Source organism: Ctenopharyngodon idella, chromosome 5 (assembly GCF_019924925.1).
Source record: "Ctenopharyngodon idella isolate HZGC_01 chromosome 5, HZGC01, whole genome shotgun sequence".
Lineage (NCBI taxonomy): Eukaryota > Metazoa > Chordata > Actinopteri > Cypriniformes > Xenocyprididae > Ctenopharyngodon > Ctenopharyngodon idella.
Genome location: NC_067224.1, coordinates 13,405,409 through 13,424,680, shown reverse-complemented (window position 1 = coordinate 13,424,680; position 19,272 = coordinate 13,405,409). Strand labels below are relative to the sequence as shown.

General features: G+C 35.0%; 1 protein-coding gene and 2 long non-coding RNA genes across 4 annotated transcripts; 1 reads left to right on the top strand and 2 right to left on the bottom strand.

Moving 5' to 3' along the window:
- Positions 1 to 80: 80 nt before the first annotated feature.
- On the bottom strand, positions 81 to 7,048 carry pmpca (peptidase, mitochondrial processing subunit alpha). Its single transcript, XM_051894276.1, has 13 exons — positions 6,892 to 7,048; positions 6,314 to 6,516; positions 6,146 to 6,225; positions 5,967 to 6,049; positions 5,770 to 5,864; positions 5,265 to 5,365; positions 4,908 to 5,171; positions 2,884 to 2,976; positions 2,674 to 2,792; positions 2,498 to 2,588; positions 2,352 to 2,414; positions 2,119 to 2,263; positions 81 to 1,197 (listed from the first exon to the last, which is right to left on the bottom strand). The coding sequence occupies exons 1-13, from the start codon at positions 6,936 to 6,938 to the stop codon at positions 1,028 to 1,030; spliced, it is 1,554 nt and encodes a 517-aa protein (XP_051750236.1). The 5' UTR covers positions 6,939 to 7,048; the 3' UTR covers positions 81 to 1,027.
- Positions 6,528 to 10,452, top strand: LOC127512911 (uncharacterized). 2 transcript variants are annotated; one of them, XR_007930280.1, is made up of 4 exons: positions 6,528 to 6,657; positions 8,109 to 8,216; positions 8,341 to 8,400; positions 8,753 to 10,452. It is a non-coding gene; the product is annotated as an uncharacterized LOC127512911 (long non-coding RNA). The 2 variants fall into 2 exon arrangements; XR_007930279.1 differs by lacking the exon at positions 6,528 to 6,657 and adding an exon at positions 7,027 to 7,169.
- A 1,112-nt stretch (positions 10,453 to 11,564) lies between these two features.
- LOC127512967 (uncharacterized) lies at positions 11,565 to 16,927 on the bottom strand. Its single transcript, XR_007930291.1, has 3 exons — positions 16,831 to 16,927; positions 15,017 to 15,130; positions 11,565 to 11,865 (listed from the first exon to the last, which is right to left on the bottom strand). It is a non-coding gene; the product is annotated as an uncharacterized LOC127512967 (long non-coding RNA).
- Positions 16,928 to 19,272: the final 2,345 nt, after the last annotated feature.

The following is a 19,272-nucleotide window of genomic DNA, read 5'->3' as shown; positions in this document are numbered from 1 at the left end:
TGGTAAAAAAGGTTGTTATTCAAATGAAAACCAAAGAACATGTTACTGAATTTTCAAAATACACATAATGAAAGCTTAAATTAGGGTGGGAAAAAATAGAAAAGATCAAACTTTTATTTTTTCCAAGGGACAACAGATTTACCTATTCCCATCATCTTAATGTAAAAATCTAACCGTAAATGGAAGTGCAAGGGAATAAATATGTTATTTTAGGGTAAACCAACATAAAGGGATACTGACAGTAATTCTGGGGAGGAATTGTGAACAGTGATTTAGCAACAGAAGTAGGGATTATATACACTTAAAATCATTGGTTGATGGTTCTGTTTTCACTGCATTTTGATTGGATATTTTAATATCTAACACTTTAACTAAAAGTGTTTTATAGAGCTTTGTGGGAAAATGCTATGTCACATGAGAAATATCTTTCTGGTTTGCCCAGTTTTACACAGAAGAGCACAGCCTATGAACAGCAACGCAGACTTGAATGACATGGGGAAACTCCACTTGTCAAGCCAAATAAGATGGAAATGTGAAAAATGAGCACATTAATTCACTTTAAACATGGTGGGTTCAACAAAATCATGCCAAAAAACAACAACGTGGATATGTGAATCTGAACTCGGCCATCACATCAGCATTTAAAATTTAAAGGAATTATCCACCCAAAAATGAAAATGCTGTAGTTTACTTATGTCATTCAAAATCTGTTTGACACTCTTTCTTCTGCGTAACAGAAAAGATATTTTGAAAAACGCTGGGAACCAAACATTCAATGGACAGCAAACTAAGACATTTATCTTTTATGTTCCACAGAAGAAAGGCTACAGTTTTGGAATGACATGATGGTGAGTAAATGACAGAATTTCCATTTTCTGCGTAACTATCTCTAAGTTACCTTTTAAACACTATACAGATGAAATGCAAAGACAGTCCTGCTAAGGATTGCACTTAAATTCCAGTGAAGAAGAATATTTGTTGGGTCAGTTCTCCTATTTGTCTCTAGATAGTGTCAGCCGTTGGCCCCCTATCGGAACAGGCGGTATATGCGAGGCAGACGTCCATCTTTACTAGAGAGAGCGGCCTGAATGTCCTCATATGAGGGCAGCTCTGTCAGATCTCCCAGCGCAGCTACTGCAGGCTTGCTACGCAGCATTTTCGTTGTAACTCTCTTGATATCACTGGCTGTAACATTACCTAAAACAAAGAAATTGTTAATTGATTATTTTATTTCATTTGTTTTGTTTTACAATGGAAAGTACAAGTGAATAGTTTGATCTTTTTTGTTTTCTCTAATTTTTATGCCTGATAACATCTGGCAAAGGGACCAATGAAATTCATGCTAATTTGGGTACATTTACATTCATGAATGTTGATTAATGTACAGTGTCCCTTTTTGAATAAAATAAAAATGAGGCAAAAACATACTGATATTACAGATTCAAGCCAAGTAATGTATCAAGTCAAGAATGCACACAATTTCGTTCAAAATAAAAAGGGATTGGTAAGATTTTTTTTCTTTTTTTCTTTCTTATGCTCAACAAAGCTGTATTTAATAATAATAAAAAAAAATGTATTATTGTTAAATATTATAAGTAATAAACCATTTTCTTTTTGAATATATTTTAAAATGAATTGAATGAATTTTCAGCATCATTGCTCCAGTCTTCACTCTTCAGTGTCACATGATCCTTCAGAAATCATTCTAATGTGATGATTTGGAGCTCAGGAATCATTTCTGATTATTATCAATGTTGAAAACCGTTAAGTGCTGCTTAATGTTTTTGTGGAAATCATGATACTTTTTTTTGGATTCTTTCAAAAATGCTGTTAATTTGAACTTTCATTCCATTCATTTAAAATGGAAATCTTTTGTAACATTATAAACGTCTTTACTGTTACTTTTGATCAATTTACTGCATCCTTGCTTGATAAAAGTATTAATTTCTTTAAAATATATATATATATATATATATATATATATATAATTTTTTTTTTTAATCACTGACCCCAAACTTTTGAACGGCATTTTAAGTATTAAGTAAACATTGTAAACATAAATTTAGAAGCTGAATTAAGCATTCATATAGACATTAAATGCAGTAACATCAGACTTACTGATGAGGTCACACAGCTCATGAGGCAGCTTCCTCTTGCCTGTCGCAAGTACTTGTCGACCTACATCTTCAAAGATGACGGGTCGAGACTCCAGGTTCATCATGAGCATGGATTTCAGTTGTGTCTTGGCTCTCTCGAGCTCCATCTGCACAAGTGAGAGATTTCAAGTTATGAATGCAACAAATTCAGAATGAGTAACAATAACAAAAGGAAGGACATTAGAAAGGTCTTACTTCTCCTGCTGTCCCAGTCATCTGAATAAACTCCCTTGTAATGATCTCCACCATTTCTCGCACCTAAAAAAAAAAGTAATAATAATTAAATTAATGTGATGTATTGAAGTAATACAGTATATATCACATAAACTTAACTACAGTACCTGTCTAGGATCTGCACTTGCATGGATGCACAGCAGACCACTATCTTCATAGCTGTGGTGGTACGAAGTAGCATTGTACATCCAGTGATGCCTGTCCAAATGACAACAAATTGCTAAAAACAGTTCACCACATCAATAACTGCAGAGTTTCAGAGCATAAAGAGATGATGCCACACCTGTTGAGCACATTAAGGTAGAGACGGGTGAACATGCCTTTTCCTGGCCCTCCAGCAGAGAAAGACCCTCCGCCTCCCATCATCATATTGAGGACCGCAAAGGGGATGAAGTCATCCTCCTATCAGTCACACAAAAAAAAGCTTATATTAGCACACAACCAGTTTCAGCAAGTGTGAAATTGAACTGATTTGATTTAATGTGTAACAAACCAAAAAGGAACAGCTCTCCAGCCCAATCATGATGTGCGTTAGTTCAGGAATGGGCGTCGGACCCAAACTCACATCAGACATGTCCTTCTCCATCTGAAATGAGACAAGCAGCTTAGCTAAAGTATTATAGGAATATTAAAAATTCTTGCTGGTGTTAGGGCTGTGACACTCCATGCCGGCGGTCGGCAATCTGCGAGCGTTTGACAGGTTAGTGTGCTCTACATGTCAGCAGCAGTTCACCCGATCTAGCATGGGTCATCGGTGAGTGAGATCGCTCTGATTGGCTATTCAGGTTAACGAAAGTGTCAGTACACGTGCTGAAAGAGAGCAAAGTCAAGAGTCTTCTAAATTTTACTTCATCTTACCAGAGTATTACAATAGCAAATATTTTCATTAGGGCTGTCAATTTAACGCGTTAATTTAATTATGGAAAAAAATTAACACGTTAAAATTATTAATTCACCCGGGGCAGTTATATGCCCGTAAAATTCAAATATTGGGGCAAAAATGCCTCTGAATGCCCCAAATGTTTTTGTCTCATATTTATATCATATGATATAGTTAAGCAATATCACACCAGTGTTGTTTTTGTTCCAAATAGCACGAGTGCAAATGTGATACTGATTTTGTACAACAGTTCAACAAATAAAAAGTTCATATTGTGTTATATTTTAGACACATATTGTCTGCTTTTGTTATCTATAAACAGTGTTGGGGGTAATGCATTACAAGTAACGCAAGTTATGTAATCAGATTACTTTTTTCAAGTAACTAGTAAAGTAATGCATTTCTTTTACATTTACAACAAAATATCTGAGCTACTTTTTCAAACAAGTAACGCAAGTTACTTATTTACTCGTTCTTTTCCTGCATCCTATTCTTCTGTATTCCAGAATGGCAGCACAGCTGAAAGGCTTGTTTATTTGAACTGCACCCTCTATTGTACAGGTGTGAATTTGCATTTCCTTGAGCCTGAGGCGTAATAATTTCACTTTTGATATGAAAAGGCCTTTACATTTGCCAAAAATAGAACTTTTTTGCTGTTATAAAAACAAACATCCCAGCCCAGATGAGAAAAAGTAACATAACATTCCCTTCCATAAAAAGTAACTAAGTAACGTAATTAGTTCCTTTTTTAGGGAGTAACGCATTCTTCAGGAATCTATTCACCAAGGAATCAGAGGGAAAAAGAATTTTGCTTCTAGCCCTTACGTTTCAAAAGTTATTAGCATAAATGTGAGAGCAACACTGGTGTTTCTGAATGAATTTGCATTCTGAACGAATAGAATTAATGAAAGACTCAATCACTTACTCATTTAGACATTTACCGCCACCTACTGGCAGTTTTAGTTTCTTATTTAGAGTATTATTTCATTTTTAAAAAAAATCCATATTAATAAAAAACCCATTAAAGGTATAGTTCACACAAAAATGAAAATTCTGTCATCATTTACTCACCCTCATTGCTGTTGTAGCCTAAAAGTTCATGTAATAAATTCTAAATATAATATTTCTTTCTAAAGCTACTTTTTGTAAGGTCTATTTGATGCTTTTGTCATTTAACACAATAATGACTTTAAAGTATCTTTTGGGGGTAATTTCTCAGCCAAATTTGATGTGCGATTAATTAGATTAATTAATCACCACATCGTTTAATTAATTAGAATAAATATTTCAATCGCTTGGCAGCCCTAATTTTCATAACATGAGCCGCCAGGAATGAAGAAACTGACTGATATTCAAAATGGTAAGCAAGCGCTGCTTTGTTTACGGTTTGTTTATCTGCAGTCCTAGTTTTGGTTTCTCTTTTTGAATGAGGAATATAGACTGTTGATACCTTCTGATACAGACAGTTATTTCCTTACACGAAGGCGCAGAACGCACATGCTAGTTAACAGTTGCCTGTAGTCCTTTTGGTGTGTTTAAGCGCAGCCTTCTGGCCCAGACGCAGGTGACAACACAATCGGCTTTCATCGCCGTTAGACATTGGCTTGGTGTGTCACAGCCTTTAAAAAGGTGCTCACCTTAACAATGCCGCCTGTGTATTGTGCTACAGACAGGTCGACGTTGGCAGGTGTGCTCACGCCCCATACAGGTTTAACATTTAGGAGATACTTCCTGGCACACTGAACAAGCTGCTCATGTTCAATCCCAACTCCGGCCAGCACCATGCGCTCCGGGCAGTAATAGCTCTGTAGGTACTTATGAAGCAGCCTCCTGTCGATCTTCTCAACATTGTTGGCAGGGCAGAAGCGAGGCAGGCCCACGGTGTTGCCCCTGTATGCTGCCTAAACATTGAAGAGACATTAAAATAAGACTTACAAACTCATTTCAATGATCTACAGCAAAGTATTGATATTTGTAAAAGTGGTCATACTCACAGCATGAATCATTTCTGTTAGTAAAGGCTCTGGGTCAGGTCTCATGTTCAGATCCTCCAACTCAAACCGAACAGCCATTCTGGTCATCTCAATCTCCTCATCTGAATAAAATAACATAAGCTATTTAGTCAAAAGTTTGGAATAATTAAGTTGAGCACCAAAACAGCATATTAGAATGATTTCTGAAGGATCATGTGACACCTAAAACTGGAATAATGATGCTAAAAAATTAAACTTTACCATCACTGGCATAAATTACATTTTTAAATATTTTCAAACAGAAAACAGTTTTAATGTGTAATGTTTTACAATTTTAGGTTTTTTACTGTACTTTTGATCAAATAGATGCAGCCATGGTGAGCATAAGAGACTTCTTTCAACATTAAAAACAAAACGGAAAAAAAAAAAAAAACAAATTGACAGGTAGATTATCTTTAACCCTTTCAAAGATTGAGTGACAAGTAAAGAATCTGTTTAAAGAATCTGTTGTGTTTCAGATGCCCACCTAATAAACGGGGCTGCAGAACTGCATCTGACAGGAGGTTCACTACAGTTTCCAGACCCTTCACTTCAGCTGAAACTGCATACATTGTTGTGTCCCTGTAAATGACAGAAATAAAACATGAGGTAAACAGAAAAGGATCAAAACAGTATTGAAAAACAATTCCCTTTGGATTTAAAAAAAGGAATGAAATGCAAGACCTGGATGTTTGGCAGTCACATATGCCTCCATGTTTCTCAAGTGTTAGGAGAATTTCATCTTTACTTCCAAACTGGGCTGTAGACTTACAGTAAAGAAGAATGAGTTGGTTTATGCACTAAAAATCAAAACAGTGTCAAAGCAATTTAGTAATTCGACACTTAAACACTGACAGACTTACAGAAAAGGACAGCTTTTCCAAAAAGTGTGCGATTCCACTGGGATATTTTGCTTCATGACGCGAGCCTGAGTTTACTAAAACTAAAATCAAGCAGGTGAAATAAAACACTCAGTATCTGATTCAGCTCATTAGAATCAAACAGCATCATCTGCTACACATTTTACTTACTTCCAACTGTACAGAATTGACCAAATTTGTTCTGAGACGCAACTTTGAGTCCGTTTTCTAAGGTGGTAATTTTAGTCTCGTATTTCTCATGGCCGTCCACAGAAGCAAAGACAGGTTTGGGAATCCCGGGCAGCGGCGTGGACAGGGACACACTGGGATACGCGCTGCCACTGCTGTACTGTCTACATACTGCGATGCCATACCTGCAACACACAGACAATAAGCAATTATCATATACTGACTGTACTAACTACTTTGCTTTTACAGGTATCTCAACAGTAAACACATATGACAACAGTTAAATCACGAGCAATAATAACAACAACAACAACTTCTCCACACAGGTAATTGTAATATTTGCTGTCAATACAGTTTAATTACTGAAGCGCGAGAGAAAGCACGCGAGATCTTGAAGTTTATCACATGTACATCACCGCTATACAAACGATTTTATAAAGTAGAGAGAATACCTAATATATATTATTTAAGAATAAAGTCAGAACAAACATGTGGCTACGTCTCTATACATATGACACACGTCCTTACAGTGCGTGAGTAATTAAGACATTAGATCAAACCTTTGAGCTCGGCTCCAGCCCCGCAATCTGGACATGTGAGCAGCCATGTTGGATTCTATTTGACCATGAACCTTTCCCGGAAATGATTATTAAACACTTCCTACTCTACTTCCTTATTAGTAGTGTTGTTACGATGTTGCCTAGAAACAAACAAACAAAATGTTAAAATCTAAAGACTGCCCACACATAGACGGCATATTATGTAAATATTGAAGACAGATTTAGAAACAAAATATATATTTACATTGGTACTGTGATGGGAAATATACAACAACGTGGTAGGCCTATTTGCACAGTAACAACTAATTTATATTATGATGCCTACATACTTACTGTACTAAGCTTGCATACTTAACATGTAGAAAAGACTGGGACTGGTTTTCACAGAAGAGCTATATCTCAAAAATTATAAAGGTTTAAATCATAAGTCCAGTTAGACTTAGGGGTTGCCACATGTGTTCTACTTGCTGTAATTTTATACAATTTATTAATTATATCCATCTTTTGTCCCAAACAGATACATTTTATGATTTGCTTTCTCATTAATCATTATATGGTTCATAATTTATTTTTACTGTTTATATTTTGCTTGCTGAAAAGCCATTAAATAGACTAAAACAGATGAATGGCAGGGTCAAAATATGACAGCATGCCCCCAAAAGCATGTGTGTTAAATAAACTGTATGATTTTTTTTTTTTTTTTTTTTTTTTTTTTGTGGTTGTGAGGTATATTACCATACAAAAACTGAAATACTGAAAAAATGAAATATTCCTTGGAGTAAAAATTAGGGCCACTCTCCCTATTTAAAATATATAATTCAAAAAAACAAAAACAAAAAACACTAAAGTAGGCTACATAAAGCAATCTGTTGAGATTCGTGCCTGACATTAAATAAGTAACATTACATTGTGAGGCTTTCACAGCAGTTTTCTTTCACGCTACTACCTAAAAGAGCTTTGTATTTAGAACAGTGTGTACTTACAGCTCGTATTGAGACCAAAAGAAATGGTGCATGAGAATTGGATTGATTTGTAAATGTACGCATCAGCTCTAAGTGCTTTTTGCCATGCGTTTGCAGGCCACACAAGAATCAGTTCACTGAAAGAAGTGTGCAACAATTTCTACATTTAGAGAATGACGTTTTCAGTGCATCTGGGACTTATTTTGTTGACCATGTCTTTTATACCACAAATGAACTTTTCATATGAACTTCAAGATACAATTCACACTCTGAGGGAGGAGAATGCGTACCTACATCACAGACTGAAAAACCTCACGCAGACACTGCGAGAACTGAGGAAACTGCTTCTGGATCACTCGCGTGGTGAGAATAATGCCTAATTGTTCATTTAATGAATCGATAGGTGTTTATATGCATTTTTCTATTTTGTTTAAAGAATTTTTCTATCCATTTCTGTACTTTATTAAAAGAGTTTATATGTCCACAGTGTCTACTGTGAATCATGATAGTGACAAGATACATGCATGGAATGAATGGATTAAGAATGGTAAGATGGCACCTTTTCAGCACTATTAATCTGAAAAGTTTTTTTTTTTACATTATGTTGCCATGTGTGATGAATTGTGTTTGCTGCTGTCAATTGACATAATATGTAGTAAATCAGTGCAGTAGTTATAATGTGCATTGTGAACATGAATATGGGCTTACAAACAAGTAAAAGTAATATTATTACTTCCTGGCAACAGTAATTTGTTACACTTTTTATGTTACTTTTCCATTATTAAACGTATTACTGCCCAACACTGCTTGAGTCCATGTTATAGAAGTCTGTAAATGTTGTATCAAAGCAGACTGCTCCTCACACTGTGCTGCCAACTGAGATACTGTATGTTTTTCAGGTATCAGCGCGGAAACTCATCTCATGTTAGAACAAGCTTTCTGCTTACCAGATCTTCATGCCAGTGCTAATTTATATTTTCCACAGGAAATTCTTCTTGTTCTGTCAGGTCTCACTTGGATTGGGATACTTTTCATGTAGATATGGACATAATATGCAAATCCAACATTCATCAGGAAAGCTCAGGCTATAATTAAAATGTGTAAATATTAATGTTAATAGTAAAGTTTAATTTGTTAACATTAGTTAACTAACATTAACAAACAACACTGCTTTCATAAATCTTAGTTAATATTAATTTCAACATTTACTAATAGATTTTGAAAACCAAGTTGTATTTGTTAACAATAATTAATGCACTGTGAGCAAGAATGAATTTATTTTATTAATGTTATATATGTTAACTAATGTATTACCTAATGTTAACATATGAGACCTTATTGTGTTACCATATAAATAAATGAATAATGCTTTAACATTTTATATAATCGTCTCAATTAAAAAGCAATGTCCTTGATTAGTCTGCTGACTTAGGCTTATTTTAATATGCTGATTTTAATATCAGCATTTTACATTGAGTCGATTTAGGTCACAGAACTTTGAGAAAGAATCAATAGCTTACTTGATTAATAATACTCATGACGCTTGGTTATAAAATCATGTGAGGGCGAATAAATGAGATTTGCTTGTGAGAGAACTGTTCACACAAACACTTTCCAGACACTTTTTACAGACAAGGCTTAAGCCTAGTTCCAGACTAAAATGTATGTTTGAGCTGTCTTAACTGAAAGCAACTTGCACTGACTTATCTTAAAATATGTCAGTGCCACTGTTTTGCCTCAAAATGCACACCAGTAATGTTTTTGTTTTTTTCTTTTTGTTTTTTCTGAAGCACTTTTATAAAGGCTCCTTAAATGTCTTAATTGAACTAAGGCCTAATCCTGGCTTAATCTAAGCCCTGTCTGTGAAACCAGGTCTTTATGTTTATATTGAGCTGAGTGTGTCAGGAATCCAGACACAGCCCACAGCGTTACACTGTGAATAATGACTAAATATAAATAAATATACATAACACTTGATTATATGAATTTGCTGTCTTTATTAGCTGATTTGATGGACAGATGTGGATTAAAGATCATCCATGGCAAAATGTAAATAAAGAATAAACCAGCTTGTGGTTCTGCCAAAGATGTTTTCTCTGTTGGTTCTGTTCAGCACATGAAGAGGTAGCTTTTCGCTGATAATTACTGTAGCAACATGAAATGATTTGGAGCAGACTTTGTGTGTTTGATGTTCCACACTGCAAATATCACATTAGCCAACAGAATTGGCCTTTGTTCAGTTAATTAAAATCACCCTCTTGCATAGATTAGAAATCAGGCTATTTGTTCTTAAATTTACATCTGATTGTGCTGAATTGATAAAAGAAATGAAGACGATTTACATTTGCAAAGACTTGCTACAATTTGACTGAAAACACATGGTAGTTGATAACTTTCTATTTATATTCCTAAAACTGCATATTGTAAAATCATTATTTTTGTTTCTGCTATCTGACTGTTTACATTAAAACTTAAGATCAGATTCACAGATAACTTTACTGCAGCTGAACATAAAGTAAATGTTGTCAAAAATTGCCTATGGGCCAATTTTTTTTTGTCCAAAGGCCTTAATAATAATAATAAAAAACAAAGATATGACATCCAAAGTATGTAAGGCACTACACCTAAATCTCTTTCATCAAATCCAAAAGGTTTTAATTATATTTTGCTACATATAAAGGTATTTTAAAGATTTTGAAGTGTCAAAAGGTCATTCGGTTTAACCGTCCAAAGGCCAATACAGCCACTTCATTTGTGATTAAAATATCTTAAAATATAATAAATGTATATATTTTATATTCTGGCATGATTATATAACATTATATATTAAGACAGTGCAAAATGGTATTAAAATTATGGTATTAAAGAGCTTTGTTATGAGAAAGAATGTCCGGAAAAATGAATTTCATTGATGTCATTCGGAGTAACCAATCAAGTTATGCGTTCAATATCATGTGACAGGACGTGACATCATTCAGACACCTGCAAAGGACCACATGGTTGTGAAGCAAAGTTACTAACACTCTCTTAACTATTTGAAAACTTCATGTTTCAAAATTCATGTCCCAAAACAGGTCATTCGATACAACCACTATAACACATGGAAAATGTAATATTTTAAAAACTTGTACTAAATATAAAATGTTTGATTGTTCTTTTGCTAGCTAGATAGCAAGCTAACTAACTAAAACCGAAATTTTGGCTAAACCGAATGACTTTTTTAGTGACAAAAAATGAAAAAAGCAGAGTTAATTGATTATAAAAACCACATAATCTCATTGTTAACACTTAATAAAACTTCAAAATTAATTATATCTCCATTATGATTTTTCACACTTTTAAAAACCTTATTCGTCAATGACCCATATACTGAAACACAATAATTTGTTAATGGATTGAACATATTGTACTTAAGCCCTAAAGCCCTGTTGCTGTTTTTCTCTTATAAAAGTTTTTTTTTTCAACCAGCTCTAATATGGAATGGAAAAATATGTTTCAATAAGCTAATTTTAAAGCATATGTGACCCTGGGCCACAAAACCAGTCATAAGTCAGACAGGTATATTTGTAGCAATAGCCAACAATACATTGTATAAAACATGTGTATGTAACAAATCATTATTATGAAGTGGATGGTATTTTAAGTGATATTTTAATACTATAAATATAGCCTATGGTATAATATAATTAATAATGCAACCAAACACACATACAGGTGTGAAATGATTTATGCCAGTATGTACAACAAAAGCTATTAGACTTGTGGACACCTTTTTTGAATAACCATTATGAGAGAATTGGAACACAGTTGTTCTCATTTTTCTCAGACTGCATGTTTTAGTTTTTTATTTGTGGCCTCATTCATTTTGCACAGTGTCTGAACACATGCAGAGTGGTGCTTTAGTCCGCTCATATTGTTCCTGGCTGCGGAGGGGTGGTGCTCTGCTCTCCAGGTTACGTGACAGAGCCCATCTGTGTGTATGTGTGTCTGCTGCTCCATCATTAGATCAAGCCTGTTGCATTGATAAACCAGAAGACACACGTTGGCAAGCGCTCACTGACAGAGATGCTGCACTGAGGCTTAACACTTCTGCTCTGCATGGGTAAGTACAGTATTTTTGCAATTGTTAAAGTAAGGAAAGGCAATTTATTCATAAAGCACAATTAAAAACAACAGCTACTTGACCAAATAATTAGTAATTCCTTTGAAGGATTTGGTAATACTTGAGTCATTATAGTGGGTTACCATGATCTTCACTTTAGAATTAATTATACATTATACATTATTCATGTTAATAATATGAACTTGTATATAGTAGTTAGTAGTCCTATGTGAGGTATGAAAAAAAATAGTAGTTATTGATTAGCTAATAGTGAACTACCACATTTGACTAAGCACTATTACTAATTCGTTAATCAGAGTTTCTTAGTTAATAGTAGTTACTAGAATGTTATTATTGCGTTACTCATTTGTTCCCGTGTAGTTATTCATTAATGATTGCACAGTATTCTGAAGTGTTAAAGTAACGCATTACTTTTAAATTTACAACAAAATATCTGAGTTACTTTTTCAAATAAGTTATGCAAGTTACACCGCATTCCAAATTGTAATGATGGGTCGGCAGAGCGGGGATCCATTTGCAAGCTTTATTAAGAACAGTATTTACACAGGTAGACAGGGGCAAAGGCAGGAACATAAACAAGGACAGGCAATGGTCGAGGCAGGCGGCAGACAAACAGAATCAGGGTACAGGCAAGGATCAGGGCAGGCAGCAAACAATCACAGTCCAGGAAACAGGCAAAGATCAGGGCAGGCAGCAAGGGTCACAGAGAATAAACAATCCAACGGTAACAGGGTAAACAGTCCACAAGAAAACGCTCAGAGTTGATCACCGGGGCAAATCAAGACTTCGCCAACAGGTGGTGTGTGTGTGAGTCTTTTATAGTCCAGGTAGTGTGCTAAACTGTATGTGGCAATTGGTGATTGGTGTGGAGTGTGCATGTGATTGGAAGGGAGGATTATGGGAAATGGAGTCCAGGAACTGACAGGAACAGACGGTGATCGTGACACAAATTATTATGCAAGTGACATATCAGTAAGATTTCAGTAGAATAAACATTCAGATTTTAGTTTTTCTAAGAAAATGTTTGTTTGTTTATTTATCCATGTCTTTTTAGATAACTGGTATCAATCTCAGACAAAATAATTTGCCAGGTCTATGGAAACACTACTTAGAGGTTGTTCCATTCTTTATTAAGCAAGTCACAGTTCTCATGCAATATGGGGAGGAAGGAAGATCTTTCTAAAGATGAAAAGCATGAAATGGTGCAATGTTGTGCAAAAGGCATGAAAACAACTAATATTGTGTGAAAACTGAATAGAGATTTATCATAAGATTTGTGAGTGATTTAGAGCACAGCAGAACTCAGTCAGATAAAGGCTTGTTAATGAAAGTTCCTGTCAAAAAAATTAATTGTATTAAAAGGGCAGCTATAAAAAAAAGCCAGTGTTGAGCAGCAAACAGGTTTTTGAAGCTTCTGGTGTCTCTGGAGTCTCAAGAAGCTCTCCATGCAGGCTGGCAGTTCTGCATAAAGATGCATTTTAGCCACTCCAAACCAAAGCTCAAAAAGAGAAACATTTACAGTGGGTTTAGAAATACATGAAGACTCATTTTTAAATAGTTTTATTCACTGACTAATGCTGTACTACAATGGATGGTCTAAATGGATGGATTTCTGGATGGTTGGTGAATGGCCACCACGTTCCAACAAGACTGCGACGTCAGCAAAGAGCTAGCGGGTGATGATTTGGGCTGGAATATTGGGAAGTGAGATGGAAGGTCCCTTTAGTGTCTCTGAGGGTATTAAAATGACTTTTGCAAGATATGTGGAGTTCATAACTGGCCATTTTCAGGTATGGTATAAAAAGGAGGATAGTGCCTTCTGAAATACAATGCACTATGCACTATCCCATGCTGCAAAAAAAAACACCACAGCAATAAAACTGTTTGAAAATGTATTTCTACACCCACTGTAAATGTTTCTCTTTCTGAGGCTTGGTTAGTGGTGGCTAAAATGCATCTTTACGCACAACTGCCAGCCTGCATGGAGAGGTTCTCAAGACTCCAGAGCAGCTTCAAATACCTGTTTGCTGCTCAACACTGGCTTTTTTTTTTTATAGCTGCCCTTTTAATACAATTAATTTTTTTGACAGGAACTTTCATTAACAAGCCTTTATCTGACTGAGTTCTGCTGTGCTCTAAATCACTCACAAATCTTATGATAATTTGATAATCTCCATTCAGTTTTCACACAATATTAGTTGTTTTCATGCCTTTTGCACAACATCGGACCATTTCATGCTTTTCATCTTCAGAAAGATCTTTCTTCCTCCCCATATTGCATGAGAACTGTGACTTGCTTAATAAGGAATGAAACAACCTCTAAGTAGGGTTTCCATAGACCTGGCAAATTATTTTGTCTGAGATTGATAGCAGTTATCTAAAAAAACATGGATAAATAAACAAACAAACATTTTCTTAGAAAAACTAAAATCTGAATTTTTATTGTACTGAAATCTTACTGACATGTCACTTGCATAATAATTTGGAACGCAGTGTACTTTGTTCTCCCATTTATTGACTGACACCTCTCCTGTCCCCAAGTTGAGGGAAATTGGAAGTAGGTGCAGAGCCACATGTGTGCGTTATGTAAACATGATGGTTTTTGTAGTTCTAGAACTGGGGTCTCCAATCCTGCTACTCAAGAGCTACCATGCTGCAGAGTTTAACTGTAACTCTAATCAAACACCTGAACCAGCTAATCAAGGTGTTCATGGTATATGGCTGCATCCGAAATTGCATATATAGTAGATGAAAAACAGTATGTGACAAAAACAGTATGTCTGAATTCACCTGTATTCATAAAAGAGTAGGCAAAAAGACCTACTTCTTTTGGTGAGATTCTGAAGTGTACATACGATGGACACTTTATTATCCCATGAGAGGATTTGTGAATGGTAGTGAAGCAACGTAACTGACGCTGGTAAGTGACATGATAAGGGCAACATGGTGAATGTAGTATACATTCATACTATACACATTCATACTATATAGAACATACTTTTTAGTGGTCCTGAAGTAATTACTTATTCAAAATAAGTACCTGTTCAAGAGAGTGCCATTTCGGTCGCAGCCTAACACTGTTGGAGCAGGGTTGGAACTGAAGTCTGCAGGAAGGTGGCCCATCAGGAGTAGGGCTGGCTACCCCTGTTCTAGACTAAATGTGAGCATGCATTTACTCATCTCACTGGCACAAAAACAGATTCAGTATTCCTCAAAATTAATACAAATAGTATAATGGAAACTCAGAATAATAATAAAACAAACCTGCTATAATTAAATGTTAAAGGCACAATATGTAAGATTTTTGGATTAAAATATCCAAAAACCACTAGAACAATGTTAAGTATTTTGTTGACTATTGCAATATCCCAAATGTTTCCAAAAAATTTTAAATCCAAAGAAATAAGCAATTTTAACCAGGACAGGGACTTTGTCCATGCGTCACCTATCAATGACATCATAACCGTGTTATCCTCGGTTTCTGGTTTTATTTTGTAGAAACCATGGAAACACCAAAGACGCTTTAATATATTATGTTTTACCATGCCTAATATCGACCTAGCTTACTGCAGTGTGCATTAAGTGTCTCATAGTATCCACCAAGCGAACGCAGAGTAGCACTATAACAACTTTCAACACACAAATGTATCTAATATGATAAAACAATGCTGCTTTACCCCACATACGCTTGACCTGAAGAAGCGGAAGCTGCGACTGCGGCATAATAAAAGTTCCGCTGCTGTCGAGGCGTGTCGTGCTCATCTCTCATTACCAATCGCACCTCATTCAGCTCGCACAGCACTTGGCCCTGCTCTGCTTCATATTACAGTAACATTAATAATCTCATCCATGAACATGATTTCTGCTCGAGTCCCGTCCCGATTCTTTTCCACTGGCTGTAGACGTGAAGACAACACCTCCCATGATTCTACGAAATCAAGGCATCATCAACACTGTAAACCCTCGTGCTCAAAATACTTAATTGGTTTGAGTAGGACAAACTTAAATTGAACACATTAGTTCAGTTAAATTAACTGCTATGAGTATTTAGAACTTTCTTTTTCTTTTGAGTTCACAGCACTGACATATTTCAAGTAAACTGAACTGTTTCAGTGTTTTGAGTTGTATGAACTCATTTCTTTTAATTTAGACTAACTTAAGTTTAACTGAAACTGGACTGGGATTTCTATTTCCCATGGCACTCCAAAGGGAGAGTAAATGCTAAAATGAAGTGTTATATAATGTTTTTTTGTGCAAGATTAATGGTAAGGGAGATTTAGTAGTGATTAATGTTTTGTTATGCTAATTTAGAAGAGTTTCTGTTAATGTGGGTTTTTGGAGAGCTACCATCATGGTGACAAGTAGCGCATTTGGCTTGGTTTGAGAACAGGTAAGTTACATGTTTAAGTTGTTGTACTCATTCAGCAAGTGCTATACCGTGCTATTGTTAACATGTTGGCATTTATTTCTTAGAGTTTACAGTGAAATAAATAACTCATTTGATTTGCAAGAACTCAAAATAAAAAGTTAATTAACTAAATATTTTATGTTATTACTATCAAAGTGTATGAGTTAGCTAACTCAGTACTTCAAGTTAGGAGCATGCATGACTACAAACTTAAAACTTGATAGTTCTGCTTAAAATTGGGAACATCATAACTCAAAAAATTTGATGTAACTGATTACTTCAAATTTTTTGAGTTAGCCCAACTTATTCGGGTTTACAGTGAAGCTATGCCTTTGTTTTGAATAAGCGACTGCTAGCGGCGTAAATTTACATATTGTGCCTTTAAATAACACAAATATACTTTATGTATTTAATTTCACTTTATGTGAAATGTCTTTGCTACTGACCTTTGATGATCCAATTCAACCATACCAATAAGCAAAACATTTTTATTGTTAAGAGTGTTGATCCTGCATCCTATTCTTCTGCGATCCAGAATGGCAGCACAGCTGAAAGGTTTGTTTGAGCTGCGCCCTCTACTGTACAGGCGTGAATTTGCATTTCCTTCAGCCTGAGGCTTATTCATTTCACTTTTGGTGTGAAAGGGCCTTAACAATTTTTTTTTGTTATTAAAAAACAAACAAGCAAGCCCAATCCAGGTGAGAGAAAGTAACGCAAAGTAAAGTAACACATTACTTTCCATAAAAAAAAAAAATCACCAATTAACGCAATTAATTACTTTTTTAGGGAGTAATGCAATATTGTAACATTACTTTTAAAAGTAACTTTCCTCAACACTGGTTATCAGTCAGTAAGTCTAAATTTACAGATCCATAGATTTATATAAATATATAAATAATGAAATTTTGTTTTTTGCTGGGTAATTTTTCTTTTTACTCTTTCCACTGATGACTAATGCCACACAAATTAAACTCCTTCTCTGGAGTGCTTAGATGGTATTTGTAAGAGGATCAAATATTCAATACGTTAATGAATTGCTAAACTGCTTCTTCATTTAATGGGGTGTTGTTTGGCTAAAGAAAACACACCCCCGGTTCCTGGCATTAGATCCCATTAGCTCACCCACCTGCTGTCTGTGGCCAATGCCAGATGAGTCATAAGGCTGAAGCACTCATTCATGGGATTTCTGTTTGCCTTGGAGTACTCACCTGCTCTCCCAACATGGTACACGATCATAATGGCCTGAAGTGTCTAAAAATGTGAAATGTAACAACAATAATAATACTAACATATGAAATGCAGTCAGAGAAAGAGGACATAAGCACACATTCAAAAATAACTAATACAGTTGTGCACAAAATATGAAGCAATAAGAAAACATAATACTGGCACACTGTTGTTCTCATTTGTTTTTTAAATTTTCTAATAAATAAATAAATCATATGAGGCATGAAATAAAATATGCACCCACAAATTTACCTGCCATTTGTATTTAAAACAACAACAATAAAAATAATCAGAGATTATCACTAGAATTTTTTTTTTTTTTGTACCATTTCTTTTGATTTTGAGCTCTAAACAACTATGTGGAATGGAAAATTATCTTTGAATCAGCTAATTTGAAATATATTAGACACAACATCACCCACAACATCAGTAATATAACACTTATATGTGCATCTGTTTTTAATTGGTATTTTAAGTGATTGGTATTTTAATGCTTGCATGCAACCAAACATACATACATTATGTATGTGTGCATAATGCTCCCAATTTTTTTTTCTTAATGTTTTTACAAAATAAAAAAATAAAAAAATACATTAAGGCATGGAAAAAACATGCCCCGCAAATTTACCTGCCATTAGTCTTTAACCTGTTAGTGTTCCACTGTACCGCCCGCAGTACACATACCTTTCAAAAGAGACCAAAACCATGCATATACTCCAAGAGTATATGGAATTCAAGAACAGCATGCAATTCACTTTGGGTATGCGTTTTTTAGGCATTTTAGGCAAATTTTACAGGAATGCTAGGGGGTTAAAACAGTAATATTTCCTTAAAAATAATCAGACGAAAAAGATCAAAATGATGGCATCGCATTATCATCCACCCCTTCCCCCAAAACCACGTCCTCAGACCATATATCTCAATATCACATCAGAACAGTGTTGACACATACTGAGTATTTTGTGTATGTGGAAAAAAAATAAATAAATGGAAGAAGCAGAAGAACAGATTAATCCAAAATAACTCCTTAATATATAAATAATCACTTGATACATACTTTTCTTTATTTTTTTAAGTTTTGTGGCCTGTCCAAGCAGAATTTATGTTAGTACCAGTGTTTTGTGTAACACATTACTAAGTAATTAATTACTGTAATTTAATTACTTTTCCCTTTTCAAAGCCAAAAGTAAAGTAAAGGATTACTCTTAATTTTTCTGTCATTCAATTACAGTTAGTTCTGAAGTAACTGCATTAAATACTGTATAGACTATAGAACAAGCCTATAAAAAAAGTCCATCTGGATATCTTCATGACATTGAACACACTCATATACTGAGGACTCTGATGCCTGTATATAAGCATATTTACAGCATCATAACATCACTCATTTTTGCCATGTACTGGCCATGTTAGGGAAGCATTAAACTAAGACCGCCCTACATGGACACAGTAGCAAGCAATGAAAGCTTATGTGATCAGGTACAAACCTTTCCTTACAAGCTTTCTAACTGATCCTCTAAGTACAAAGCGCTTCTGCTCTTTTCATGTTACGATCAGTAAATGGAAGGTTTGCTGCTGTGTGGTGTAAAGTGCTCAGTCTATTGAAGAGAGTAAAGAGGTCTGTAGTATACAAAGGCTGGCTGTGATGATAATAGTGGTAA

Coding starts and splice junctions, on each gene's coding strand:
- pmpca (XM_051894276.1), bottom strand. CDS start 6,938: ATGGCTGCTCACATGTCCAGATTGCGGGGCTGGAGCCGAGCTCAAAG. Junction 6,226..6,313: donor TCAATTCTGTACAGTTGGAA/GTAAGTAAAATG, acceptor GCTTGATTTTAG/TTTTAGTAAACTCAGGCTCG. Junction 2,793..2,883: donor TGGAGAGCTGTTCCTTTTTG/GTTTGTTACACA, acceptor TGTGACTGATAG/GAGGATGACTTCATCCCCTT.